At 38.5% G+C, this 24,413-nt stretch overlaps 2 protein-coding genes and 1 long non-coding RNA gene across 5 annotated transcripts in view; all 3 read right to left on the minus strand.

Moving 5' to 3' along the window:
- The window catches only part of LOC135477612 (uncharacterized), a 51,104-nt gene that overhangs the window by 12,141 nt on the left and 14,550 nt on the right, over positions 1 to 24,413 (minus strand). The window contains exons 3-6 of one of the 2 annotated variants that reach the window (XM_064757779.1): positions 9,362 to 9,492; positions 7,256 to 7,346; positions 6,172 to 6,281; positions 18 to 144 (exon numbers count right to left, since the gene is read on the minus strand). The exons of the other annotated variant lie outside the window; for it this stretch is intronic. Of the exons in view, the coding sequence (XP_064613849.1) occupies positions 18 to 144; positions 6,172 to 6,281; positions 7,256 to 7,346; positions 9,362 to 9,492 (459 nt within the window). The remainder of the gene's footprint in view (positions 1 to 17; positions 145 to 6,171; positions 6,282 to 7,255; positions 7,347 to 9,361; positions 9,493 to 24,413) is intronic. 2 annotated transcript variants of the gene reach the window in all.
- LOC135477615 (uncharacterized) lies at positions 11,300 to 17,349 on the minus strand. 2 transcript variants are annotated; one of them, XR_010445216.1, is made up of 4 exons: positions 14,987 to 17,349; positions 14,181 to 14,268; positions 13,498 to 13,604; positions 11,300 to 11,360 (listed from the first exon to the last, which is right to left on the minus strand). It is a non-coding gene; the product is annotated as an uncharacterized LOC135477615 (long non-coding RNA). The 2 variants fall into 2 exon arrangements; XR_010445217.1 differs by lacking the exon at positions 11,300 to 11,360 and adding an exon at positions 12,165 to 12,281.
- On the minus strand, positions 17,583 to 22,300 carry LOC135477614 (cation-dependent mannose-6-phosphate receptor-like). The gene is made up of 4 exons (XM_064757781.1): positions 22,214 to 22,300; positions 20,280 to 20,374; positions 19,216 to 19,342; positions 17,583 to 17,829 (listed from the first exon to the last, which is right to left on the minus strand). The coding sequence occupies exons 1-4, from the start codon at positions 22,253 to 22,255 to the stop codon at positions 17,773 to 17,775; spliced, it is 321 nt and encodes a 106-aa protein (XP_064613851.1). The 5' UTR covers positions 22,256 to 22,300; the 3' UTR covers positions 17,583 to 17,772.

The following is a 24,413-nucleotide window of genomic DNA, read 5'->3' on the forward strand; positions in this document are numbered from 1 at the left end:
GATATAGATTTACTTGCCCTCACAAGCCCCGGCAGACGTGACCAGAATCCGACATTAGGTATGATTTCCTTTCCGGACGCTTTTCGGACGAAGATCTGGACAACTATTCCGATGGCAACGTACACAATGATAAGTGCAAAAAATCTGGAAATGAAACATGGATCATTTGATTCATTCGCTGGGAGTATATTGAAGAGAGGCCATGAAATCAGTGTTAGCCTTGGTCAGCCGTCATGTTGTCAGCTGGTTTTTGTTATGTCAACCAAGTGAGGTTATTTTTTTTGCCCGTGTTTGTTTCTATATTCGTCCATTTGTCAGATGAGCGTGCTGATGAGCATATTTGGATGACACGGCTCAGCCTTAGCTGTGCCGGAGCTTTTTACCCTCGGAATGCCGTTTATGTTATTATATCCTTGATCTCATACGATCTGAAAAATATACTCATGATCTTCAAACTGAGAGCCCCTGAACCAGACATTTACAGGATTCTGACATCTTCAACAAACCTTTACAAATTCTTCATTCAAAATAAAGTATACAACAACATAAACATGATCAGGCAAACCGAACAACTTTGTCTTACAAAGACATGACACAAAGATGTGTAAATGTTTCTTTGAAAACGCAGAGTTGTTCTGGCCATGCTAAGAGTAAGCAATGCAGAATATTATGAAAGTCAACCGCAAAGAGAGTAAAGCCTAAGTACTGAGGACAACTTGATCCCTGGAAATGCTCACATGTATGTTACACGTGATGACATTTTCAGTAATTCTTGACTAATGACGTCTAATAAATTGCAATTAACACCATTGCATTTTTTAACCTGATTCTGCTTAACCTATGGTGCTAGAGGGCGTGTAATTTGCTTCTCTTATGCATTTACGTGAACAATTAGAATAAAACCCTGACTGAGGTAAACTGACAAAAGACCCCATTTCACCGGTCACTTGTGACCATTAGCCAACTATCACACTGTCGTCACTCCTGTGGTTTTACCGTCTATGCTGTAGCCGTATTTCCCTGGTCATGTGTGATCATTTGCCAGCTATCACACTGTCGTCGCTACTCTGGTTTTTATTCTGTGAGCTGTAGCCGTATTTCCATGGTCATGTGTGACCATTTGCCAGCTATCACACTGTCGTCGCTACTCTGATTTTTATTCTGTGTGCTGTAGCCGTATTTCCCTGGTCATGTGTGACCATTTGCCAGCTATCGCACTGTTGTCGCTGCTCTGGTTCAACTCTATGCTTTACGTCTCTAATGTAACAGGTGAAATCCGGCCTGTTATCAATTTACATCAGCCGGGGCTTTGTTCTAAATGGCTATGTAAATGCCCAGAAACGAGCAACTTATGCACACCTCATCGCCATGGCCTAAACAGAATTAGGTAAGAAAAAATGCTATATTAATACAGTGCATCAGATGCCGCAGTTATTAGTCTCGACTTAACCTTTATTATACACTCACATGAAGTTGTCTTCGTTTATCATCATCACTTGTCCATTCCATGCTTGACGAAAAAGCCCGTAATTTTTTTTTATGGAAACGGTATTATAGCTGATATTTGTAATTCCTACTTACTGACATGCGCATTCGTCCATTTCGCATATAACACACACATAGGCTTTTGGGAAATACGATAGTCCAATCGATAATAACGATGTATTTCCCCGAGCGAAAAGAGACATTGTATAAATTTCGATACAATGATGTGCATCTACAGTAACATTTTTTGTCGGGAAGGTGGGAAAGACGATGGCGATAGCATGCTTCATTTCAGTCTACAAAATGACTACAAAAAATCTCTTTCATTGTTTGTACATCGCAAGTGTCAATCATTTTTACAATTGGGATGCATTCTTAGATCATGCACATAAGTGAAAACCAATATGTATGTATTTGCATACAGTGTTTACTGTATCTCATAAAGCCAATCATAAAGTGACCAAGATGTTTACATAGAAACACGCTGACCTCAGAGCAGGATCTTGCTCTATAGTGTATCGTTATCTCACGTCGCGATAAATAACAAATCAGTGTCTGTGAGTATGTATCTTACACTTTACACTGGATACTGATGTTCAGGACATTACATGACTATTCATGAATAGTATTTTAAGCTGTACCCTAGTTATACATGAATCTAATTTTATCCCTTACACTGATTACTAATAAACTGTGTTTAACACTATACAATGAATAGTGATGATCCATGTTTGACACTGATGAAGCGTGTTTAACACTATACACTGAATACTGATGAACTGTGTTTAACAATGTACACTGAACACTGATGAACTGTGTTTAACACTGTACACTGAATACTGATGAACTGTTTTTAACACAATACGCTGAATACTGATGAACTGTGTTTAACACTATACGCTGAATACTGATGAACTGTGTTTAACACTATACACCGAATACTGATGATCCGTGTTCAACACTGAATACTGATGAACCGGGTTTAACGCTATACACTGAATACTGATGAACTGTGTTTAACACTGTACACTAAATACTGATGAACTGTTTTTAACACTATACACCGAATACTGATGATCCGTGTTCAACACTGAATACTGATGAACCGGGTTTAACACTGTACACTGAATACTGATGAACTGTGTTTAACACTGTACACTAAATACTCATGAACTGTTTTTAACACTATACGCTGAATACTGATGAACTGTGTTTAACACTGTACACTAAATACTGATGAACTGTTTTTAACACTGTACACTAAATACTGATGAACTGTTTTTAACACTATACCCTGAATACTGATGAACTGTGTTTAACACTGTACACTGAATCCTGATGAACTGTGTTTAACACTGTACACTGAATACTGATGAACTGTGTTTAACACTGTACACTAAATACTGATGAACTGTTTTTAACACTATACGCTGAATACTGATGAACTGTTTTTAACACTATACGCTAAATACTGATGAACTGTGTTTAACACTATACGCTGAATACTGATGAACTGTGTTTAACACTATACACTGAATACTGATGATCAGTGTTCAACACTGAATACTGATGAACCGGGTTTAACACTGTACACTGAATACTGATGAACTGTGTTTAACACTGTACACTAAATACTGATGAACTGTTTTTAACACTATACCCTGAATACTGATGAACTGTGTTTAACACAGTACACTGAATCCTGATGAACTGTGTTTAACACTGTACACTGAATACTGATGAACTGTTTTTAACACTATACGCTGAATACTGATGAACTGTGTTTAACACTATACGCTGAATACTGATGAACTGTGTTTAACACTATACACCGAATACTGATGATCCGTGTTCAACACTGAATACTGATAAACCGGGTTTAACGCTATACACTGAATACTGATGAACTATGTATAACACTATACACCGAATCCTGGTGATCCGGGTTTAACACTATACACCAAACACTGATGATCCATTTTTAACTCTATACACTGAATCCTGATGATCCGTGTTTAACACTGAATACTGATGAACCGGGTTTAACACTATACACCGAATACAGATGAACTGCGTTTAACACTACACACTGGATACTGATGATCCGTGTTTAACACCATACACCGAATACAGATGAAGCGTGTTTAACACTATACACTGAATACTGACGAACTGTGTTTTACAATGTACACTTAATACTGATGAACTGTGTTTTACAATGCACACTTAATACTGGTGACCCGGGTCTAACACTATGCACCGAATACTGATGATTCACTTTTAACTCTATACACTGAATCCTAATGATCCATGTTTAAACCTGAATACTGATGAGCTGTGTTTTACAATGCACACTTAATACTGGTGATCCGGGTTTAACACTATACACTAAATACTGATGAACCGCGCTTAACACTATGTACCGAATATTGATGAACCGGGTCTAACGCTATACATTCAATACTGATGAACTGGGTTTAACATTATACCTCTTACAGTGATGAACAGAGTATTGCAATAGATACTGTTAAACAGGATCCAACTCGTTACATTGGAAATTGATAAACAGGATTTTACACCGTAAACCAGAATTAGATGAACAGAATCTATTCTGTACGGTTGATCCGGTTCGTTCACTGTACACTGATGAACAGGTTCTTACACTGTTTACTGGGTAATGATGAATTTGATGACTGACTATATGTTGGATATTGAGCGATGTCTTAGACTGGATACTGTTAATCATGATATTACGCTACACTCTGGATCTATGCGTGAAAACAGAACCAATAAGGATCAATAATCAGGTCAATAATCGCTGGAGACTGGCCAACAGGATTATTGTTATTCATCTGATTGGTATTATACGCCGTACTCAAGAATATTTCACTTATGCGAAGGTGGCTAACATTATGGTGGGAGAAAACCGGGCTTGGGAAACCCACGACCATTCCCAGAATGCCGACAGACCTTCCCACGTACCACCGGGGAGGAAGCCAGCATGAGCTGGACTGGAACTAACAGCGACTACGAGCCCGCAGAATCAATCACCGGACATTGACTAGAGATGACCATTATCTTAGACAATACACTGGACACATATGAGCAGAACGTTACACTGCACATGACATTTCGATTAAGACAATATTATACAAACCGCTGGTGACTAATAGACGGGATCTTTCAATATATGCTGAGATGACTTTCAGCCATAATCATTCACTACATTCTCTGGATACTGATAAAAAGGTATTACACTATTCACCTGGATACTGGGAATATGATCTTAAACTATACACTTAATACTTCTGAATAAGATTTTAAGCTGTAAAATGAATACTTGTGGAGAAGATCTTTAAGTATACGGTGAATACTTGTGAAGAAGATCTTGGACTGAACACATATTGCGATATACAGTACACTAGATAGTGATGAAGTGAATAGTTGTGAACGCGATCTTGAACTTTACTGTTAAAACTGGTGAATTGGATGTGAAGCTATACAGTGCATAGAGGTGAACATAATCTTAAACGATACGCTAGATCGTTTACATAATGCTGAACTATACACTGCATATTGTTAAACATGATCGTACACTATTCACTGGACATAGGTAAAACAGAACCTTGGCCTATATACTGGATATGGACAAACAGGATATACAAGTGATAAAGGCGATCAGGATCTTAAACCTATCCACTGTATACTGGCGATCAGGATCTTAAACCTATCCATTGTATACTGGCGTTCAGGGCCCAAAACCTATCCATTGTATACTGACGTTCAGGGCCCAAAACCTATCCATTGAATACTGGCGTTTAGGGTCTAAAACCTATTCATTGGGTACTGGCGTTTAGGGTCTAAAACCTTTCCATTGTATACTGGTGTTCAGGGCCCAAAACCTATCCATTGTATACTGGCGTTCAGGGCCCAAAACCTATCCATTGTATACTGGCGTTTAGGGTCTAAAACCTATTCATTGGGTACTGGCGTTCAGGGCCTAAAACCTATCCATTGGGTACTGGCGAAAAAGGTCTAGAACTTATTCGCTGTATACCGGCGAACAGGATGGAAAACCTATCTATTAGAAAATGGCGAACAAGATGCAAAACCTATCGATTAGATACTGGCGAACAGGATGCAAAACCTATCTATTAGAAAATGGCGAACAGGATGCAAAACCTATCAATTAGATACTGGCGAACAGGATGCAAAACCTATCTATTAGAGAATGGCGAACAAGATGCAAAACCTATCGATTAGATACTGGCGAACAGGAGGCAAAACCTATCGATTAGATACTGGCGAACAGGATGCAAAACCTATCTAATAGAAAATGGCGAACAGGATGCAAAACCTATCGATTAGATACTGGCGAACAGGATGCAAAACCTATCTATTAGATACTGGCGAACAGGATGCAAAACCTATCTATTAGATACTGGCGAACAGGATGCAAAACCTATCGATTAGATACTGGCGAATAGGATGCAAAACCTGTCTATTAAATACTGGCGCAGAGGATGCAAAATTCATCTATTCGATACTAGCGAACAATCTAAAACTGTCTAAAACCTATTCAATGGATACTGGCAAACAGACTCTAAAACCTATCCACTGGATATTGGCGATCAGGGTCTAAGACATATCCACTGGACATTGATGGAGGACACCAGGGGTACTTACACAATGCACAGTATACTGCCCACTGAGAGCCCTCCTCCTCCTCCTCCGGAGGGCGTGGGCGATGGTGGGTTCGAAGTGGGACAGGCGTACTTTCCGGTATATTCCATGTTCTGAAAGTAAAAGACAGTTTTTGCTCTTTTTTTAATTGGAACAACAAAGAACGAGCATAAGAGCACTGTTTAATATAAATATGTCGGTTAGTAAATTTGTGTAATGTAAATGTGGCGTTCAGCAAGATTGTTGACACTATTTTTTCTAAAATTTGGAATTATGATCTGCTCATTTTAGCCAATATATATTTCATTCCAGCAGGAATATAGAGTTTCTTTTTTCTCACATGGTTACATCATCTAATGAACAACATATTCATATCTTAACTTTTCCAAAAAGCCTGTAAAAGAAACCCACACTAGAAATATCTGCCCCAAACTTTAAAAAAACTAGGTTTATGTAAGTTTGGGTTTCAGCAAAATTCTGTTTTCTATCTCAAACTCGGGACTCAGAAGCCGATGTCAATTCTCGTCAGCTACTGGTAGCATGAGCACTGGAAAGCCGCTCCCTTTACACAACCTTAAAGTCTGGTAGAAAAGGAGACAAGAGCTAAGACGTTTGAAGGTGATCGTTCGTCGTTTGATTCATATTTTAGACCGCACTGTTTGAAAAAACTGAAAAGTGCACCAAGTAACACTATTCTACTGATAAACACGAGAAAAAGTGGAGCCGAATTGTGATAACGTTTGCATTTACATGTCATAACTTTAATTCGACGAAATGTTAGCTACAAGTAAAAATCGATTGTATATATTCACAAAGTTAGTACGTAATTTGCTTTTGACGCTGCTATTTATTCCCATAAAAATATTTTCACCTTGAAACCTGGGCCCACTTTATACATTGTACATTTAATGTATCAGTTATCACAATAAAGAAACTCCGAAAAGTCATTTTGATATAATGGTCTATAATAAGAAATCGTCCGTTTGAATTTGGACCGGACTTTACGTCGCCGTTACAAATGGCAGACTTCTCATATTGACAGGCAAATGTTCCATATAAGAAGAAATGCAGCCTTGGTATGACTTACGTATTCCGCCTGTATGGTAGGATCTTCTCCTGTCGCCGTAACCTGCCCAGGGTCCTGACTTTGATCACATGTGAGAGTGACGTAGGTTGTCCTGACCAAAGAATGCAAAACAACACGTGAAAACGTAGAAATAAATATCATTTAGAAAGTTGATTTCATAGTATCAAAATTATCGTTATTAGGGGTAACACTTCTCGTATATAGCTCACATTCTAATTCTACAAACTAGTTGAAATCACTCTTAGTTTCGAACCAGCAACTTCAGAGTCAGGATCCAAATCAAGGTCAGTGCATGTCAGTCGTTTAGACCACTTGATGGAATACACTTTGAGCAATCCAGGTAGAGTAGATTAGATCTGTCACCTGTACACATATATTAAATGAATTCTGACTTACCATACTGGGTTCTGTGAAATATTATAGAAACACCATATATATATATATATATATATATATATATATATATATATATGTGTGAACAAACAATCACTGGGTAACATTTATAAGAAAGGGTGTCTACCTTTTAAACATGCGCTTTATTGTACCTTGTCTGTCAAAGAGTTTTAAAACTGGAGAGCAATTGACATGTGTGACCATTGTTTAGTTGTTTACTACTTTTGTGGCACGTATGCGAGAGTGTAAAGCATGGACGCTTAGACACTTCGAAACATTCATCATAAAGCACTGGAGGTCAAAGCGGTATTCACATGGTCGCTTTGTCGTAAAAACAAACTTGCAGAATTCAGCATAATGTTGAAGTGTGAAACTTCATTGGATTTTTGGTGAAAACCTATAATATGAAAGACAACAGCACAGTAAAACCGGATCAGTGACCATGGTATTTCAGTAGGCAAATGATCAAACATGCCTCTTGTCAATTTACCTCAGTTAGTGTTTTGTTCAAACTGTTCTTGTAAATGCTTAAATAGCAGCAAATTACACGTCCCTTAGAATCATGGCTTAAACAGAATTATATATAAATATATATATATAAACATAACACATGTAGTTCAGTGATGGTAACTGCAATCTTTTAGAAGTTGCTGGCCTAGAATTACTCAAAGCGCTGTGTTATAATCACATATAACATACAATAACACGAAAACAATGCAATGCGGCTAGATCCCTGGGCTGTTTAGTCCACCAGTAGAATCCTGGTTGATGCTGGAATTCAACATTCAACAAAAGACCTACAGCACAGAGAGTACCGGTATGATGATTAGCAAATGGTCAAATAAGACCTCTTGCCTATTTAGGTCAGTTAGGGCTTATTTTAACTATTCATGTAAATGCTTAAAAATAGCAGCACTTGACACGCCCCATAGCATCATGGCATAGGGATTAAATAAAATTTGGTAAAAAAAAATGGTGCAGTGAAATGAAGGTTATTCTATCTGCATTCCAGTACAACAAATCGCACCTTGGAAAAGCGGACTGAAAAGTGTATAAAACACATTCAACGTTTTCTATCCCTTTTTTCACTTCACACTTTATTTCCGCTTACAGGACGAAATGCCCATGCCATCATGATATTATTGGAATAATATGAATCGGTCATTGTTTTGAATGGGTGTATGCCTTCCAATGAGTTGTAGAGAATATAGTACCTCACTACTACAGTTTGCCTGCAAAACCGGTCTCTCGAAGTGAAAAGGGGGTCTTTTGGTACATCACGAGTTATACCTTATAATGTTTGAATTTCCCTATGAAGTATGGGTCTTGCGAATGGTATATGAATGTCGGGTTTGACGCTGAGGTCTCATGTAAGTAATTGAAACGCAGAGTAATCAAGGAGCTCAGAACTCAAGGACGTGAGAACCGTGCCAAGTGAACACAATGTAACGTGATTTTGTAAATTAAATCCTGAAAATACAGAACAATACCGACCAGTAAGAGAACACGAAAGGAAATATACAACGTGTATTATCGCATAATATTGCAAAAGTGGGCTTTAAAATATATACAGAATTTATTATATTCAGGATTTTTACTTTATACGTACGATAGCCATGTGCGATAGCAAAGGGAGAAAGAATTCGCCTAAAGTATTTTTATATATGTAAAATTCTATATGTATAAATAAAATGGAAAAGAAAGTTTCCAAACCTTGTGACGTCTGTAGTAGCGGAGTACTGCAAAGTTAAGACACCTGACGAAGGATCTGTGGCAAATGTGGCCGAGTCCTGGGTTCCCGTGGAGAAGTATGATGGCGGAGATCCCGGTTGAACCTGACAGGCCTGTCAAATAGAACGTAAGGATGTGCCTCATAGAACAGCAACTTGACAAGGACAAATGGAAACCAGAACAACACTTGAATTTCATAGGAGCACCTCCTATCTGTTTGTTATGGGACAACTGGTTCAGACAGAAGAGGGGCGTGGTTATTCTTTGGACATCAAAATGTTTTAATTGACTACAGAAACTTTTGAGATTCTCCTCCTTGCTCGTTGGAACTCCAAAGGTAAATTTTTATATACAGGTAATATTTATATGCTCGGCAAGTCCTATAGCTCATGGAATGGCTGAGGGCAATATTTTAATTAGAGCGTTTAAGTTTTGGTTATTTTACTTACATCTGATTTAAGCCCTATTGAACAAAATAACATCCAGATGATTTTGCTCTATTTTTACGGCTTCAGAGGTGTGAGTCGTTCAATTTTCAGCAAAACCCTACACCATCTGTCCCGTAAACTATCAGTAGATGAAATTCCAGTAACACCTCCTCCCGTGTTGCATTGAAATTTGAAATTCTATAACACGTAATCTGGATACCAGAATCACTGGTATCATATAAGCACTTACATTGTGGTTGATGTTTGCGGAGAATTAACACAGGCAACTGAACTTTGCATGTAAATAATAATAAATTATAAAAAATTGAAGTGCGAGTGAAAATGAAGCAAAAGCAGAATATATAGTTATACATTGGTGCAAAGTGCAAATCTTTTGAAACATCTTTATAAACCTGTAGCAGAAAACAGAAAAAAAGGCACTTACCAGTTGTGTGACGATTTTCATGTCGGTCTGTGTGAATAGGCAGTTTCTCAGTCTATGTGATTAGGTATACTTGGGGCGAACACGAAAATATTTATTTCCGGTATCATCTTTCAAAAGGGGAGCACATAAAACAATGGATAGAATATTTTAACCAGCCTCTATGACGGACATGTTGCCGTTACATCCACATTGTATAACAATCATTTCGGTTTTGTATTTCGCTCCATATAGATAAGAAAAACGGAAACATATATCAGATATGCATACGCTTACACATTCGTGCACCGTTGAGTTCTGTTGGTTGTTTCAAAACACAGAAAATATGAAAAATTGCGCAGAAAATAAGAACGAAAACAAACTAAAAAGTAAACTAAATCATTTTTTTTATTAATACCGAAACAGCGATGACTGATAATTATCATTAAGTTACACGTATCCACAACAGTTTCATGATAAGCAGAAGGGCACATTCGTAATACCCACAGTTCAGTGATGGCATACGCAGCGCTGGCATTTTTTTCATCTAATAAGCATAACATTTCACTCCATGACAGTCTAAATTTTATTCTGACAGTTGATAATACCGCCGCAGCTCTATAATATAATTCGATCTTTGGAAGAGGTATAGTCTAAAACTACTGTTTATACACTACCTAGGTTAGCGAACAGAACGTGTTAAAAATAGCATTACTGTTTCCTGAATAATGTGCTATCAGCAATTTAGTTTATGATGAGTAACATTTCAGATGCTCTTATGTGATCAAAGAATGAATAAATAATGAAATGAGAAAGGTAAGAACACACAAAACGAAGAGTGCTTTTAAAACATTTCAGACTTGTATTCTGAGCAAATGTGTGATAACATATGCTTTATCATATCTGTTGTTTTTTTTTTTCTCATTTTTCCAACGCCAGGTCACTATATAGGTGGTATTTGCGTATAACACTGCAATGATAAATGCAACTTGAGTGCGCGTAAAATTCATCTCGATAAGTCAATCACCGTTACTCCTTATTCATCGTGACGCTGATCCACGATCAACAAATTCCTTTACATCCCGTCATATAGACCTCTTGGTTTCGGACAGAAAATAAACAGAGCGCCGTCCTGTAAAAAATAAAATTCAATTAAAAAGTGTTTTATTTCGGCCTACCAATAATGTGGAACAGCCTATTGTTTTAAACTTTTTTAACTCTTCACAAAAGGAATGTACGCTACTGTCAGCCACATTTATACCAATATATATCTAGTATGCCAGTTTGCTGAATGACAAGTAAGACAAATTGATTGATGGATTGACTTGTCTGTTTATTTGATTAGAGCTTAATTATTTGACCATAATCAAGAATTGGTTGGAGGAAGACGGGAGTTTACGACAGAGAACAGCCAAGTAACGGAAGCACTTCCCAGTCTGTGACATATGATATTTCTCTCTCCCAAGTTGACGATGGTGGAAGGCAAGTGTATAATCGTCATCTAACTTCACGTAAGATAACCAACAGAGCTGCTAAGACACAAACAACAATACAGGCGAGTGGAGTGGGGTGGAGATTCTCTGTCTGAATCTAGGCATTCCCAAATGAACGTTCAGAACAAACCATCAAAGAACTAAGAAAATATATTAAGTGCGAAACTGAGATGTGAAGCAGCCAACAGTTTTCAGTGATGTTGACAAGACTCAAGGAATGCTTTAGGGCTTTAGGCGAATGAATGACATTAGTATCGTATATGGGTTGTTCTTTTATTGCAACTGTTCATGTATTTAACGTGGCTGATAATGAAGCAATATCTCACGTATTATGGTGGTTGAGACCACTTAACCACTTTAATATAACCCAGCGTGTACGTGGAGTTGTATGAAGATCAAAGGAACTGTGCATAAAACAGTACTATGGGCTTACTCTGACCAAAGAAGCCAGGTAAATCCATGTCGACCATAGGGGTATAACTGTAAACCCATACGCCTGGTTAACGAACATTTGATATGGAACTCCGATGAGGAAGAACAAAGCTATAGAGCCAGCAAACCTAGATGAATAAAGAGAAAAATCTGGTGACGTTCGTATCACATAACCTATATTGTATCCTGTGCAGTAAGTAACGACCCTGAATTTTTTTAAGTGTGTGTGTCTGCACCAATATTTGTACAACGTAGCCCTTAAATACTTGTTTCAAAGGAATTGTTTGCTAATCAGTAAGAGATCTAAAACAGCGAAGATCACTTGGTGTCTGATATGTGAAGCAGGCTGAATCTATGTGTCGAAACAGGCATTCGTGTACCAGCCGCCAACCATTAAGGACCTTCCAGGTCAATAATCGCAAGGCCAATTTCCAAAAGAACGACATATAACACAAACGGAATCATGCAAAGAGAAGCAGTCAACAGTTATCAATGATGTTGGAAAGACGTAAGGTATGTTCTAGGCCGCTGAGTGAAATCAGTATTCAAGCGCTGCGCCTTTGACAATAGTTTATAAAAAACTTTACTGTTGTGAAATAATAAGGATAAACAATGAAATTTAGGGATAGGCGAAATTCTCATGTTATACATCCTACGTTAAAGGGTTACATTTTGCGTACTGCTGGTCCGAAATATGTTTTTGTCAACTGAACTGTCCGCTTTGGTCGCCAATTTGATTGATTAATCCAACATTCCAACAACGATGAGACACAAAATAATAAAACCTGTCTATAGATATCCACGTACACAGCCGTAAAAGGGACATGCCGGTTTTCAATTTATCTAGCTGTGCGTTTTTCTATTGTTTTCCACAATTGCAATCGGAGTTTTACTTTTTTAAGCAGGTCCCCCTAAAAGAGAAACATTCGAAAAATAGAAATGCGGTTGGAGTTTTTATGCAGACGAAAAAAAAAAAAAAAAAGAAAAACTCTCAGAAAATTTCGTGGTTTCGTCTAAATCGCGATACCTGCGGCCAAATGATTGGTTGGTTAGAAAAAGAAATCGCGCTGGAGCTTTTCTTTCTTTTATGCAGACGATAAAAAAAGAAACGCTCCCCAAAATGATCACTGGACGGTTATCTCGGGGCTGGAGATAACGAAGCCTATCTTTTCTAAGAATTTTTCTTTTTTGGTGGGAGGGGGGGGGGACTTAAAAATAAAAGAACGCACAGTTAAAAAAGAAAGAAAAACACCATGTCCCTTTCAATGTTGAGTATCTGCGAGACATAACTTCATAAAAGAATAATTTTAATCGTTAACAATGTCGTACATCTATAATACGTACGCAAAGCAGACGAGGGTACCAATGGAAAAACCGCCGATAAGTATGTCGCCAGATGGCTTTGGTGTTGATTCTACAGCGCATGCGTATTTACCATTGTATTCCCCGTACTGCAAAAATAACCACAAGTCAGCAATGAATTATAAATACTGGAAGACATAAATAATATGGTCACGATGAGTGCCTTGAAGTTGATCACGCCAACAACAGGATTTTATGAACGCAAATATCATGATTATGGCCTTTTAGGCGGTTTCGACATGCGTAATCTTTTTGCTGTGAGGCTGCAGTTTGTGTGAATTAACTATTTGCTTTAGAAGGGCCTCTATACAGAAACAGTGGCGTATTAAACCGCCCGGACCGACTTCATTTAGACTTGTTTTGTTGTTTATTCATATTAAAATGTGAAGGATCATTCTTAAGCACTTGTGTTGGAAGTACGGGAAGCAGATAATCTTTACCCATGCTGATAGGATACCGTAAACTTTGGTTAATTCACCAGTCAGTCGGCCCGTTTTGAACCCATGACGACGTATACACCATGGACGTGTAACTGAATTACAAACGTCGCAGGTGGGCTATGTATAGTCTGTTAAAATTCAAGATAGGACATATCCCGAAAATAACTTTTAAAGACATGAAAATAAAGAGATAAGTGCTAAAACTGGACTGTGAGAGATACTTACAAATTGTCCTGGTTTCTGAAAATCCTCGCCGATAACGAATGATCCAGGGTCACCAAAACTGTTACATACCAAAGTTATATACGTCGTTCTGTCAAAATGATAAAACAAAAGAAATGCATAGAAACCAGAATTATTTTTTGTCCATGGCATTACTGGAATATATTGAATTTGCTGGAAATATTGATTTCTTTTTCTGTGTTTTCCATTATACATAGCGCACATAAAAGCAAACTTTCAGAGCTAGGCTGAGACAAGTTCTCCTGAAACTTTTCCACGCGTAAATCTCTTTCGAGGAACTTTCGGTATTAGCATAATATAATACTGTCTAACTGAATTTTTATCCCGTTATACGAATGACCTATGGCTATATCTGTATATTCTTGAAAATATGATAAATAAATAAGCAAAAAAATCAAAAAATCAATCAAACGATAAAATACATCTAATGTCAAAACTCGCAAGGACAAATTTCCAAAACATCGTTGACTGTAAATTATCCACGAAAGAACTAAAAATGTAAAGAATGTAAAAAATAAGCTCTTGTCAGAAGAAGTCAGCAGTTGTCAAGGATGCCAGAATGGCGCTAAGAGGGGGTGGATTAATTCATTTGATTGGTGTTTAACGCCGTACTCAAGAATATTTTATTTATACAACGGCGGTCAGCATTATGGTGGGAGGACACGGGGAGAGGAGGTTGGTAGCTGAGGGTCAATTTAATTAGTATTGTGTATATGTATAATACAGCTGTTTAAATAATGAGTTTTATTCGTAAAATTATATGTGGAAAACGCAAGATGTACACATACGTCAGCAGATCGGGTCCGGTGTAAATCAGTACTGTCCGATCAATCCGTACAAACTCGTATTTTGCACTTTCCTGAGTTCCAATGTTTATATATTCTGTCTGGTTACTATTTTTTATTTGGCACATCTGAAAGAAACAAAGTATAATTCGGTTTTTATATATGCAAATGATTTACACAAGAGTTTTGAAAGCCAGGTGAATGGCTGGTCCCAGGATATAAGACAAATAAGTGAGGTTTTACGAGAGTACAGGACGAGCAATATTCTGAAGAAATACTGAATACAAAAAGTTCACCAGTGTGCATATTATAGTGAGATTGTAAACTAAACAGGACAAATTTGTCGACGTGCTAGAAAACGAGATATTATAACTACATAAATATAGCAGTATGATATGGTATGGTGTGATGTGTAATATAGTCCAGTAGTTTTCAACTGTTAAATAATTGCTTAATGGAAGTATATTTTTGGTGAGAAAAAAAAAAATGAACAAGCAAGCTTACCTTAAGCATAAGTACAAGAAGCCCGTTTTCTTCGTTTTCTTTTTGCCACTTCCTGTCATCGGTAAATTTTTTTTTATTTCTTATTATTATTTCTTATTTATTTTACTTTTTCTTATTTATTTCCAGGATTTGTTATCAGATATCTGTTGACGTGCTGTGTTGGAACTACAATGTCGTAATTTTCACCATTCCATGATAACATCCGTTGCACTTAATTGAGAAACTTGATCCTAATTTAAGCGAGAAATATTCTCAATCTGTGCATACTCAGTCAGGTGTGTACATTATGGCGTGTGGAATGAGGATGTCTTGTTACAGCAAGTCCTGAAACACACTCCACGTGAATATGCCCTAGACGTCATTCAGCAACATATTCGTCGAAACAAACATTCGTATTGCTGCCTGTCAATAATGTTAAAGACATGTTGCCATGGCAATTACGGTCAAGTTAGCCTAAGTCTGCCGTTTCGTGCAAGAAGCTTCAGGTCAATAATCTCAAGACCCATTCCCAAAAATCCGCTATACACAAACCACCAAACAATTAAGAAAGTATATAATAAGTACAAAATTAGGACAGGGTCATGCAAAGAGAACCAATCAACCGTTTTCAATAATGACGGAGGAGCACAAGGTATGTTCTGGTCGAATGAGTGAAATCAGTATTCAAATCCTGTACCATGCAATTCTAAATTTAATTATAAGTTGTCGATAATAGCATATGCATCTTATTTTGGCTTTGATTGCAACTTTACACATATCCAGCATGGCAATGTCATTTAACACGATGAATATTATGCTCCATTTTTTGAGTACACACAAAATAATTGTAATTCTTTATTTGTTTATTGAGGATTTCCCACAGCTCTATAGCCACGAGGGGATCTCCTCAACATAACATCAACGTATATACACCAACATAGAAAACAAAGAGAACAAATGACATGTACATGTACAGAATAAGGTGATGGGAACAAAGAAAGATCAAAGTCAAATCATATTACTGCTAGGCTTGGATGGTGAATCTATTGGACATGCTTATAAAATTATGTACAGATTTTAAGATCAACTGATTATTATTTACGCTTAGTTCAGGTGAACCAAATAAGAGTAAAGTACAAATGTGTTTAGAACAACTAGTCAAAAATACAGAAGGGTGAACTCCAGGAGATATAATTCTAAAGATGCTTTTTAGCATGTGCTTTCTATGAGTGGCACAAAAAACAGCATTGAAACGGCACTGAAACTTATTCTTTTAGTCCCTTGTGGGGGGTGGGGGTGATTGTAGTTATAAGGACTCTTTCCAGGATTTAATTATCATCCGAGTTTGGACACAGATCTGTTCACGTTACGAGCACGTGGCTGCCATGGCGACGTGATGCCCGCAGTGCTGGTTACACATGGTATCAAATTTACGCGGCACTGCCATGGTTTCGTGTAAGCGGACGCAGGTCTTTTTATTCGTAGGTCATCAATACGTCGCATAACTTGAAAATATCAAAACGCCTAATTTAATCAAATATCGATTCAAATCGTATAAGTATTGTTTGAGCGATCTAGTGAAACTGTCGTCCCTCAGCTAAAACTGTATGATACTACACCAAGTTTGTTATACAGAACAAAGAAAATTTGTAGACAAAATTGTTCCTATAGTTCCCAAATCAATTCGAACGTAATGGTCATAATTTTACTTCTATAATCATAAACACATGGCAGTGAACAAGGAAAAATATAACCGACCCCACAACCTGCGACGCCACAACCTGTGACGCCACAACCTGCGACGCCACAACCTGCGACGCATGCGCATGTCAAAAGCGCACGCTACGATGAAGCACAAAAACAACGCAAACACCATCCTCAACATCAACACAAACATCATCCTCAACAACAACACAAACACCATTCCCAACAAAACAAACGTCAATCGGACCACAACACAAACACATCCCCCTAAACAAAACAAACACCATTCTCAATAACAGCACTAACACCATCGCCAACAGCAACACAAAAATCATACCCAACAACAACAACAACAACAATAGCAAATTTGGGAACACGTATGAGAAAACACAGGAGACGTGGTATGCGAAGGTAAGCTTTTTCAACTTTATTGAGTCCACTTGCAGTTGGGCTGCAATTCTTTAAGGGTGATGTCTATTTTATTGGTATAACATGTTTTGGAAATGACGGACATGTAGTTGTCTGTAGTTTAACTTCCCCAAAAAACACAGGTTGTTGGCATCGCAAGTTCTTTAGAGCAAACTGAATAAAGGTCATCTTTTTCAAGTTTTGCTGTATTCTTCTCTTTTTCGATACCTGATCACGAAAAAGAACCCATCCTACAACATAAGTAATTAATAATAATTACTAAGGTAGGAGACTAAAATCAGTGGATGTGTTGATGATTGCTCTACGACTTTAAAGAGAAAGAAGCCGTAAAATGAAGTATACATCAGAAGCAATGATATAAATGGCTGTAGCATAGAGGGTAAAAATCAGAGCAGTGACGACAGTATGATAGCAAATCATCACACGTATTACAGGTGAAATTCAGCCACAGGGTTTAAACTATTCATGTATATATTTAAAATTTAACAGCATGTAAATCCACTTAGACCGTGAGTCAAGCAGAATTAGGTATAAGATGCAGTTGATAGTTGCAATCTATTTAATCATCGCTGGTATAGAATTACTCAAAATGCTATGCTGTATTCACATTTAATATTCAATCACGATAAAGTAATACAAAGGGAAGTCTTCTTAAAACTGCATCTGGAGATACTTTTGCTAAGGTCTTTAGATTGTTTTTAACTGGGTTGAACATATGTATGTTAGTATGCTTGGGGTTTAACGTCGTACTTAACCATTTTCATTTATATGACGACGAGGAGTCATTAGATATGGTTGTGCGAGTCCATGCAGTCAATGTGCTGCCAACACTGAAGTATCATGCCGAAGACACCAGACATGACACCCCAACCAGTCACATTATACCGACACCGGGCCTACTGGCCCCTGTTTCCTTACTCTAACCTCTCAGTGCTGAGCGCCAAGCAAGGCAGCATTAAGCATTAAGCATTAAGTTTTAAAGTCTTTAGTATGACCCGACCCAGGTTTGATCGCGAGGTCTCCCGAGTTTTCCCGAGTTCGAGGCGGATGCTCTCGCCATTACGCTACTTAAGCGGTCATGCGTTGAATGAAGTCAAAAACTTGGTTTGTATGGGCGGCTTTATGGACCACATTGATAATGTATGGTCACCAGTGACCCACACCCACATTTTCTGGCCGTAAAACAGATATTCAGTGCAAGACTTGCTTTTCGTGTACAACTCCCAGAGTGCAGTTCGTGAAAAATTTAAATAGAACTGAACAAAGAGGTGTAAAAATAGTTGTGCTACATCACTGGAGACATAGATTATTAATCTAGCCCATAATAAATCCCAACTTGCAATTCATATATATAAAATCAGAAGAAGAGAGTAATGGTATGTTTAGAGACATTTTTCAATGATCTTTCCCTTGATGCGGACTTCAGTTTTGACCATTCATGCCCCAAGAAAACTGACCACAGTAAAATAAGCGAAGTATGCTTGAACGCAGCAACTAAACAGAAAAATTAATCAGAAAGAGCATTTTCTAACTGTTTCAATGCAAGGAAAGAACGGAAAGATTTAAATGTGACGTAATAATGAAAGAATGAGGGAAATAAACAACTGGTACTATACCCTGATAAGCGAAGGCAAGCTAATCCAGAATGAAGATTGTGGGATGGCCTTGACTCCTGACTCTTTCCTAACAAAGATTTGAACTGCAACTCCGCCAGCGACATAGACAAACAGGAGTGCCAAAAATCTGAAATCACATAAACACACACTTTTCTTCGTTTAAAAGATACAAAAACTTATCAAGTGAAATCCACGTTATATCTCTGTTATGTATTTTTTTGTAGCATGGCGGTCAAGGCCTACATCCACAAAGCCGAGAAATACCTGCGTATACTAAATATTCTCTAATGAGTGTGATTCCATAAGGTGATGTCACTAATACCCAGGAAAATCGTTGTACGAAGATTCCTTGATGCGGGAAAGATCATTTCAAAGTAACAAAGCTCGGGATGGTTTGTCACATCACCTTAATCTTCATGATCGGCCTAACTGCCATGGCGACTGGTACGTTAAATAGGAGAAGCCTGGGCGTCATTATTGGCCAAGTATTATTATATATTTATATATTTGATTGGTGTTTTACGCCGTACTCAAGAATATTTCACTTATACGACGGCGGCCAGCATTATGGTGGGTGGAAACCGGACAGAGCCCGGGGGAAACCCACGACCATCCGCGGAGAGGAAGCCAGCATGAGCTGGACTTGAACTCACAGCGACCGCATTGGTGAGAGACTCCTGGGTCATTGCGCTGCGCTAGCGCACTAACCAGCTGAGCCACTGAGGCGCCATATTATTGGCAAAGAGCACTTACGACACGCACCACTTATGAAAACAGCCAATGTTTTCTTTCACACCTCAAGCTTAAGCCTGGTTGCTGGTGGGGGGCGGGTGAGCTGGCAGTCCCCATCCGAAAAGACGAAACTACACGTATCGCACGTGAATTAGGTAAAAAAAGTGCAGTTATGTTAGACGTCACTGATTTAGAATTACCCACTAATAATACTGAAAATATGACCCTGGCCTAATTTATTAAGGCTTACTATAACCTCACAGTATAATTTAGCTCTCTCAGGGGAAAATGTCAACATTAGTTTACAGGTTTAGAACTATTGAGTAACGTACACTATGCAGATAATACTTCCTGGAGAGAGACCCTCAGACCCCCCAGAAATTGGAGTGGCTTCTGTGCATGCGTATTTTCCAGAGTATTGAAGATACTAAACGAAAAAAAAAACACATCAGAGTTATTAAGGGCGAGCTGAAAACTGAAAATAAGGTTAATCTATGAAAAACTAAACTAATTTGTTTCGTCATTAAAATCGTTTGCATGTTGTTGTCACCTAGTTTTAAATAGTTCTTGTCATAGATGTGCTGGGTGTAACAGTATTTATTTATGTAGCGGTATTTCTTTTCAGCGGTATTTCAGCTAAAGAGGGCATGCGCACGACAATGTTTGACAACAGCTTCCTGTTCCTGTGTCGCCCTGCTCATGTGGGTCTTTGAGAACTGGCAAAAACACCATCTTTTGAAATATAAATAAAGTTTTTTTAACTGGTGGTGAAAATAATGGCCTTAATATAAAAAAAAATGGAGTTATTAAGGGCGAGCTGAAAACTGAAAATAAGGTTAATCTATGAAAAACTAAACTAATTTGTTTCGTCATTAAAATCGTTTGCATGTTGTTGTCACCTAGTTTTAAATAGTTCTTGTCATAGATGTGCTGGGTGTAACAGTATTTATTTATGTAGCGGTATTTCTTTTCAGCGGTATTTCAGTTAAAGAGGGCATGCGCACGACAATGTTTGACAACAGCTTCCTGTTCCTGTGTCGCCCTGCTCATGTGGGTCTTTGAGAACTGGCAAAACACCATCTTTTGAAATATAAATAAAGTTTTTTTAACTGGTGGTGAAAATAATGGCCTCCGGCGCCACGGCCCAATAATGACTGCCAAAATGTTGATTCCCGGAAATGTACTAAAATAGGAAATTAAACAATCCTTGCAAGCTCTCGTCCGTATAATGCGTTCTAAAAAATGTCATGGGAAAATGGCCTCTTTGTATCACCTGTAATGTGTATGATGATCAACTTTCAAACGTCTGATTTGAATCTATATAATAATCAACATTGTTTTAATCAGAAACGGGGCCTCCCTGGCCCAGTATTTATTTATTTGATTGGTGTTGCATGCCGTACTCAAAAATATTTTAATTGTACGACGGCGGCCAGCATTATGGGGGGAGGAAAACGAGCAGAGCCAGGACGAAACCCACGACCATCTGCAGGTTGCTGTCAGACCTTCCAACGTACGGCCGGGGAGGAAGGCGACCACACTGGTCATAGGCTCCTGGGCCACTGCGCCGCGCTGGCGTGCTAACCTTCTCGGCCACGGAGGCCCCGTCCCCGGTGGAGTGGTTTGCTTGCCAGTGCAGTCTCTCACCAGTGTGATCGCTGTAAGTCCAGCTCATGCTGGCTTCCTCTCAGTTCGTACGTGTGAACGTCTGACACCATAGTACCGGCCACTAATGTGTTAGTGAGCACGACGTCATAGACTAATGAAACACAGAAATGAATTAATCACTATCATACTATAAAGATCTGAGGATTCCTTTAGAGGATAAGAACTCAACCTCATGTGTGATAAAATGGCTGTGCCATTGGTGTGTTGGTTTTACTCAGCCAGCGAGATCCCGGCTAGCTTAAGCTGAGAGCATACATTTCTGAAGTAGGTATTTTATGGTATTTCACCTTCCCATGCCAAAAAAAAAAAGAAAGCTCCCGTCTTGCTATTCCCGACGTTTTCCACACACCTGATTCTGTTACAAAGTAGTTGTACTTATGTGTTAGTGGTCATGCATGCAGATGGAAGGAGCACGGAAAAGCGTATGGGAGATCCCAGCATCTTGCTGAACATTCGAAAACTCTCATGATATAGGGTAAAAAAGATATGAGCCCCTGTTGGGTTTCAACCTATGACCTCAAACCTCAGATAATTTGATCAATGGGGGCTTTCTGATTATTGGTATGGGGGGGGGGAACACTAAAACCTTGTCACTCACGTAATTTGTGGGTTGCAAGGGGTCCTCTCCTGACGCTGTCATAATTCCAGGATCATTGTTTGGATCACACGCCAGGGTGACGTAAGTGGTTCTGCAACATCAATTCATATTCATACATGGTACTTGTAGCTGCCACCCTTGGCGCTTAGCACATACACCTAACTGGTTGGACCGGTGTCAGTATGATGTGACAGGATGGGGTGTCATGCCTGCTGTCTTCAGCATGATACTTCAGTGGTGGCGGTATTTTGTCCCCCCTGCCACAAAAAGACACAATATTCGCACACACTCTTCGTCGTCATATGACTTATTGTTAAGTGCGACGTTAAAACCCAGGCATACATACATACACAGACACATACATACATATATACATACATTCATCGAAGGCACGTTTTGTGGCATCTCTTCTTCAAGCGCAGAGAGACAAACATATTAGCTAAAACGTTACAAGATGCAACATGTACTTAAGCTTGGCACACACCTCGTTGTTCCGTCCAGTGTGGCAGAATATACCAGAGTCACAATTCCACTGGTATCGGTGTGAAACGCGGCACTATCTTGAGTGCCGGTTGGAAAACAATTTTGTGTGGATGTTATTTGACAGGCCTGTTCAACAAAAGAAGGGAAACATTATTTTTTTCCATAACTGTTGTAATTTGCTAAATGTATTATCCTTAAAGATGTTCAAGAACTTAAAGAAGTTGTATAGTATGTCACTTATGACTAGTGCATGAATGTTTCTTTTTTTGTCATGTCCTTTTTTGTCTAGTCAGCTTATCTACTAGTAAACATTTATACGATATAAAAGCCAAGCACTTGTCAAATGCCAGGCGGAACTTTAGAACGTAAATCAAGGGAAGTAGTTACAGGATGGGGGGGGGTGCTAAATTTGAACACTGTGCTTGCACCATAAACAAAATCCTATTTTAAGGCAAACAAAAGCCATACACAAGGCAATGCAGCACGACAGGTAAAAATCTTACACTCTCGAGCGCAGCGTAATGACCCAGAGGTCTTCCACCAATGCGGTCGCTGTGATTTCAAGTCTAGCTCATGCCGGCTTTCTCTCCGGCCGTAAGTAAGAAAGTTTTGCAGCAACCCGCGGATGGTCGTGGGTTTCCCCCAGGCTCACCATAATGTTGGCCGCCGGTTTAGAAGTGAATATTCTTGAGTACTGCGTAAAACATCAATGAAATAAATAAATACAAGCTCGATTTGAAAGGATGGAGGCATAAGTACAGTACTTCATATCAGTACATGTATTTATGCTAAGATAGTAGGTATATCACTAAAACTTTAACCTCAAAAGCAGTGGCCAGATTTCATGACATTTCATTTAAATTTGACTCATCTTCGCAAATGAAAAAGAACAAGGTTTTATTCTGAGAAGAGTGACATGTTTGGTTTAAATGCTAAAACATGAAACGACTCATATTGCACGTCTCTAGTATTGCCTGAAAAGCAAAGGCCAAGCAGAAGGCATCGGCGGGTGCTTCAATTTTATAATAAATTTATCTAAACTCACCTTAGCATGTTGTCCCTTTCTTGCACTAAAATACATAGATCACAAACACACGAAGATCACGATAGATCACGAAGAGACACGGATATATATCAATGGATCGCCATACTTGTCTTGGGTTTTAGCAATATTTCTGCTCATCGTCTCCCAAATGTTTACGGAATTACGCAAGCATATATCTCTCGCATTTATCGCATTTTGTGTTCACCAGCCACAAAATATACAGCAAACTCCATCTTTCACTTAATTTGTTTTAATCGCATATTGTCCTCTGCGTCATATTCTGAAAACAACTCAGAGTATGAGTATGCCTAACACAAAATCTACGATTTTTTTTAGAACAGATGTTACAAAAAGAAAGTGATTTGACGTTTTCATTTATTTTATGCCATACTGATTGCGGTCAATTTGGTACGTAGGGGATACCAGAATATCGGGGTAAACCACCGACCTTTGACCAATCATTGACAAAACTGTTACATGTGTGACGAATCATGTAGGCGTCATCAACGACTTATTTTCACCAAGGAACCATGGACAGTGAGAAGGTCGCAATCTTTGTCAAAGGCCGATATTGAACCCTGCACCTTGTGAATGAACTACTACAGTTTTGCACTGCTTATCCCAGTGAAACCGGATTTTAGAAAACTACAATGCTTTGGGACACAAAATACA

The sequence above is a fragment of the Liolophura sinensis genome, chromosome 11, assembly GCF_032854445.1.
Source record: "Liolophura sinensis isolate JHLJ2023 chromosome 11, CUHK_Ljap_v2, whole genome shotgun sequence".
Taxonomy (NCBI): Eukaryota; Metazoa; Mollusca; class Polyplacophora; order Chitonida; family Chitonidae; genus Liolophura; species Liolophura sinensis.

What these genes read in the sequence shown, in the direction of transcription:
- LOC135477614 (XM_064757781.1), bottom strand. Translation starts at nt 22,255, where the DNA reads ATGACAGCGTCAGGAGAGGACCCCTTGCAACCCACAAATTAC. An exon ending in CCTTGCAACCCACAAATTAC is followed by an intron (nt 20,375 to 22,213) that starts GTGAGTGACAAG and finishes TTTTTCGTTTAG; the next exon opens with TATCTTCAATACTCTGGAAA. An exon ending in GCTTGCCTTCGCTTATCAGG is followed by an intron (nt 17,830 to 19,215) that starts GTATAGTACCAG and finishes CTTATGTTGTAG; the next exon opens with GATGGGTTCTTTTTCGTGAT.